The sequence below is a fragment of the Salvia splendens genome, chromosome 9, assembly GCF_004379255.2.
Source record: "Salvia splendens isolate huo1 chromosome 9, SspV2, whole genome shotgun sequence".
Taxonomy (NCBI): Eukaryota; Viridiplantae; Streptophyta; class Magnoliopsida; order Lamiales; family Lamiaceae; genus Salvia; species Salvia splendens.
The window spans coordinates 11,745,763-11,751,313 of record NC_056040.1 but is presented as its reverse complement, the minus strand read 5'-3'; the positions used below and the strand labels follow the sequence as shown (position 1 = coordinate 11,751,313).

The 5,551-nt window shown below is 43.8% G+C and overlaps 1 protein-coding gene across 2 annotated transcripts; it reads left to right on the top strand.

The window, feature by feature from the left end:
* The first annotated feature begins 206 nt into the window (after positions 1 to 206).
* Positions 207 to 5,007, top strand: LOC121748400 (plasma membrane ATPase 4-like). Of its 2 annotated transcripts, XM_042142727.1 has the most exons (15): positions 207 to 335; positions 802 to 1,111; positions 1,221 to 1,393; positions 1,525 to 2,160; positions 2,221 to 2,448; positions 2,531 to 2,675; positions 2,747 to 2,911; positions 2,996 to 3,234; positions 3,305 to 3,337; positions 3,425 to 3,506; positions 3,596 to 3,756; positions 3,850 to 4,023; positions 4,154 to 4,336; positions 4,438 to 4,625; positions 4,707 to 5,007. In XM_042142727.1, the coding sequence occupies exons 1-15, from the start codon at positions 282 to 284 to the stop codon at positions 4,801 to 4,803; spliced, it is 2,868 nt and encodes a 955-aa protein (XP_041998661.1). In that variant the 5' UTR covers positions 207 to 281; the 3' UTR covers positions 4,804 to 5,007. The 2 variants fall into 2 exon arrangements, with proteins under 2 accessions (XP_041998661.1, XP_041998660.1); XM_042142726.1 differs by having other exon boundaries at positions 2,747 to 3,234.
* Positions 5,008 to 5,551: the final 544 nt, after the last annotated feature.

The window sequence follows — 5,551 nt, the reverse complement described above, 5'->3', positions numbered from 1 at the left end:
AGAATGATAACATTATAAATACGAACTAAATTATTAAATATAGATAAGATAAGATAAGATATGACTTTGAGACACTAAATAACTTGAAATATAGATATACTAATGCATGTATGGTTAATGCCTATATGTGTGAGAGAGAAGAGCCCACTTAAGGGAGTGGCATGCATATTACACAAGGAGGTATGGTCTACTATAAAACAGGGTTGAGTCGATCGACTTTTCTTTCAAACAGAAGAAGAATTTACTGAAAAGTAGATTGAGCTGCTTCAGCTGCTGCCATAATGGGAGCAGATGATCTTAGTCTTGAAAAGATCAAGAATGAATCCATTGATTTGGTAAATAACTTTCTCCATTCTTCTTTTAAATTTCATTTTTCTTACAAATGTAGTCTAGGCAAATACTCCTTATTGCCCATATTTCAGTTGAATTGATTGAAACTTGAAACATCAATATAAGTAGTAATTTCCAGACTGCATGATATATTTGTAATGTCAAGATTAAAACTGGCATTAAAAGAAATGGAATCTGACGTTAATATATTACTCCCTCCATTCCGCGGTAGTGGAGGCGTTTCTTTTCAGCACTGCGATTTAAGAAAAATTGTGTTAATTGAGTTAAGAGTAAAGGAAGAATAAAGTGGAAACGGAAAAAGGTAGAGATAAAGGGAGAATAAAGTAAATGAGAAGAAATGTGTTGTCTTTTACTAATAAAGAAAATGACTGCACTAAAATGTACCAAAATAACAAAATAACTTAACTACTATGAACGGAGAGAGTAATAATAGTAAATGTGATATAACAGGAAAAGGTTCCGATAGAGGAAGTGTTCCAGCAGCTGAAATGCGGCCGCGATGGGCTGAGCTCCACCGAAGGAGAAAACAGAGCTGTGATCTTCGGCCTCAACAAATTGGAAGAGAAGAAAGAAAGCAAATTCCTCAAGTTTCTCGGATTCATGTGGAACCCTCTCTCATGGGTGATGGAAGCCGCCGCCCTCATGGCCATCGTCCTCGCCAACGGCCAAGGCATGCCCCCCGACTGGCAGGACTTCGTCGGCATCGTCTGCCTTCTCCTCATCAACTCCGCCATCAGTTTCTTCGAAGAGAACAACGCCGGTATAATGATAGAAATCCATAGGAGTCCATTAGACTTATATAGTTGTTGCACTTCTCTCTTTACACCGATATGAGGTATTGTTATAATTTATTTTTAATGAGAGAACAGGTAATGCCGCGGCCGCTCTCATGGCCGGCCTCGCCCCCAAAACCAAGGTCCTCAGAGACGCCAAATGGAGCGAGCAGGAGGCCGCCATTTTAGTCCCCGGCGACATCATCAGCATCAAGCTCGGTGATATCATCCCGGCCGATGCCCGTCTCCTTGAAGGGGATCCTCTCAAGGTCTCTGATAGAAATTTTCCATCCTAAAACCAAAACCAATTAGTGATAGGATGAGTGACTGGTTTCAGTATTCTCTTCACATTGACGACGTGAGATATTGTTATATTTATTTTCTCTCATTTGCCAAACAGGTGGACCAATCGGCCCTCACTGGAGAGTCTCTCCCCGTGACTAAACACCCCTACGACGAGGTCTTCTCCGGGTCGACATGCAAGCAGGGCGAGATCGAGGCTGTCGTCATCGCCACCGGCGTCCACACCTTCTTCGGGAAGGCGGCGCATCTTGTCGACAGCACACACCAAGTAGGCCACTTCCAGAAGGTTCTCACAGCGATAGGAAACTTCTGCATCTGCTCCATCGCTGTCGGCATGGTGGCGGAGATCATCGTGATGTATCCCATCCAGCGCCGCAGCTATCGAAATGGAATTGATAATCTTCTGGTGTTACTCATCGGCGGCATCCCCATCGCCATGCCCACAGTGCTGTCTGTGACCATGGCCATCGGATCCCACCGCCTTTCGCAGCAGGGCGCCATCACGAAGCGGATGACAGCCATCGAGGAGCTAGCCGGAATGAACGTGCTCTGCAGTGACAAAACAGGGACGCTCACGCTCAACAAGCTCACCGTCGATAAATCTCTCATTGAAGTCTTCGCCAAGGGCACCGACGCTGATCACGTCCTTCTCCTCGCGGCCAGAGCCTCTAGAACGGAGAATCAGGACGCTATTGATGCAGCCATTGTTGGAACTCTTTCTGATCCCAAAGAGGTTTGTTTTTTTTCTTGGTTTTCTGTTTATGATTCAAAGCTGATATGTTGATGATGATAGGCTCGAGCTGGGATAAGGGAGGTGCATTTCTTCCCGTTCAACCCTGTGGATAAGAGGACTGCTCTCACATACATTGATAACAACGGAAACTGGCATCGAGCTAGCAAGGGAGCTCCGGAGCAGATCCTCACCCTCTGCAACTGTAGGGAGGATTTCAAGAAGAAAGTTCACGGAGTCATCAACAAATTTGCTGAGCGCGGCCTACGGTCTCTTGCTGTTGGTAGACAGGTTCTTTAATCTCATACTTGTCTATTTAGTATATGAATGTAACCATGTTTCGGCTGTGACATAAATGGTTGATGTTTTTCAGCAAGTGCCGGAGAAATCCAAGGAGAGCCTCGGTGGTCCTTGGGAGTTTGTCGGGCTCTTGTCACTCTTTGATCCTCCCAGGCATGACAGTGCAGAAACTATCCGTAGAGCTCTCCACCTTGGTGTGAATGTGAAGATGATCACTGGTTAGTGGCCTGCTTGAGAGAGTGATTATTGGAGTTTCGAACTAATGATTTATGTATTTATCTTGTTTTAGGTGATCAGCTTGCTATTGCTAAGGAGACGGGGCGTAGGCTTGGGATGGGAGTAAACATGTACCCCTCTGCTTCGTTATTAGGCCAACACAAAGACGAGTCCATTGCTGGACTTCCCATCGAAGAACTGATTGAGAAGGCTGATGGCTTTGCAGGAGTGTTCCCAGGTGCGTTATTGTGTAGATATGATGAAACGATCATTGGACCTTTGGTTTATATGTCGGGTTTTAAACTTGGCCGATGCAATGCAGAGCACAAGTATGAGATCGTGAAGAAGTTGCAGGAGAGGAAGCACATTGTTGGAATGACAGGAGATGGTGTGAACGATGCACCAGCGTTGAAGAAGGCCGATATTGGTATTGCTGTTGCAGATGCCACCGATGCAGCAAGAGGCGCTTCTGATATTGTGCTCACTGAGCCGGGGCTCAGTGTCATCATTAGCGCAGTCTTGACGAGTAGAGCTATTTTCCAGAGAATGAAGAACTACACTGTTAGTTTTTAGCCCTCTTCGTCTTCAGTTTTATGCGAATGTTTATTGATGCCTGTGTATTTCTTGACAGATATACGCAGTTTCCATCACCATTCGTATAGTGGTAAGTTTGTTATTTATGCTTTGCTTTTATTTTCATCGTTATCTCTGTATATAGGAGTAAGCTTGATATGCAATCCTGTGTTTGCAGTTTGGATTCATGCTCATTTCATTGATCTGGAAGTTCGACTTCTCCCCCTTCATGGTTTTGATCATTGCCATCTTAAACGACGGTAATAAATTCGTGTTGTCTTCGTTTGATTCCTTGAACTCTGCTAGCATAGTACACGGAGATTAATGGTTTGTATTTATGCTTTTTCAGGCACAATTATGACGATTTCGAAGGATAGAGTGAAGCCATCTCCATTGCCAGATAGCTGGAAACTGAAGGAGATCTTTGCCACAGGCATTGCACTAGGAGGCTATCTTGCGTTTATGACTGTCGTCTTCTTCTGGTTGATGCATGAATCCGACTTCTTTCCGGTAAGAAAATCGCCCTATTTCTCGATAGATCAATACTAGCACAATCCCTCCACATATATGTGAACCTATCTGTTGTTGTTGATCAAAACACAGGAGAAATTTGGAGTGAAAAGCATCAGACACAGTGATGCTGAGATGATGTCTGCTCTCTACTTGCAAGTGAGCATTGTGAGCCAAGCCCTCATTTTTGTCACCAGATCGCGCAGCTGGTCTTACGTGGAGCGCCCAGGCATGCTCCTCATGAGCGCCTTCGTCATTGCACAGCTGGTGAGAAACCTCGTTTATACACTGAACATGATCAAAGAACACCAACACAAGAAGGGGGGCTTAGGCCCCCACCAAGCATAAAGATTTCCTTTTCTATTCTTATGAAACTATCTGATTATTGGTTATGCAGGTGGCAACTCTTATTGCTGTGTACGCGGATTGGTCGTTTGCAAAGGTAAAAGGGTGCGGGTGGGGATGGGCCGGTGTGATCTGGATATACAGCGCGGTGTTCTATGTGCCCCTCGACTTAATGAAGTTTGCCATACGCTACATCTTGAGCGGGAGGGCGTGGCAAAACTTGTACGAGAACAAGGTATGCATTTCTAGACACAACACACACAATAATTGTTTCTGCATAGGATGTTTGGATCAAATCAATCACATATTGTTGAATTTTGGTTCATAAAAAAACAGATTGCTTTCACCTCCAAGAAAGACTTTGGCAAGGAGGAGAGAGAAGCGCAGTGGGCTCATGCACAAAGGACTCTGCATGGTCTGAACCAACCCGAAGAAGCTTCCAGCAACATATTAAACGAAAAGAACAACTACAGGGAGCTGTCTGAAATCGCGGAGCAGGCTATGAAACGCGCTGAAATTGCAAGGTGACCTTAACTCAGCAAAAGCCTAAATTATTGCTAAGAAAGTCATATTCTGATCATAATCTGGTTATGCATTTTGTTCAGGCTGCGCGAGCTGCACACGCTCAAGGGGCACGTCGAGTCAGTTGTGAAACTAAAGGGGCTCGACATTGAGACGATACAGCAGCACTACACTGTCTGAGGAGTTCTTCAACACCTGATTTAGAAGCACATGGAGAATGACAGAGACTTCTCTAGCTAGTTATGGATAAGAGCTCTTCCTATTTAGAGGAATTGAGACATATATAAAACTTTATCTTGTTTTGTTTTCATGTTTTATAAATGATATCACAGACAAACTTGTCTGATGTTTGGACTCCTTTGATGAGTTTAAAGAAGTTTTTGTTTTCTTCAAACGCAACTTTAGTATATTTCCATTGCTCAATTAATTTTTTGGCAATGCAAAAAATTCAAAGATCTATAGACTGAAGAGAGATTACAAATATAGAAAAAAAATATTGCGAATATATTTTGGTGCTAAAGAAAAATCAAAAGAAATCTTGAAAAAGAAACACCAATAACATTAAGCAGCACCGACCGCCGATCAAACCGTCGATCGCTGTATTTTTTTTTAATTTCAAAATTCACATTATAAATACACCTTCTTCCATTTCATTTCACCCACGCCCACTTCTCTCTCTACTCGATATGAACGCCGACGACAACAACGACGACTAGATATATGAGCTCTTAGAGCGAGCCATATTGGACTACGCATTGCGCGTAGAGGAACGACAACGGGAAGAAAACATTTGTCAGTCCATATGCCAATCCGACATCGGCAGCGGGTCTTTTGTGAGCACATTGTGGTTGCCCAACAGCTGTACTTGGGCTAATTAGTCTATAAGCCACGTGGGGGCCGACGGTTTACCGCACGGCTGCAGTCACAT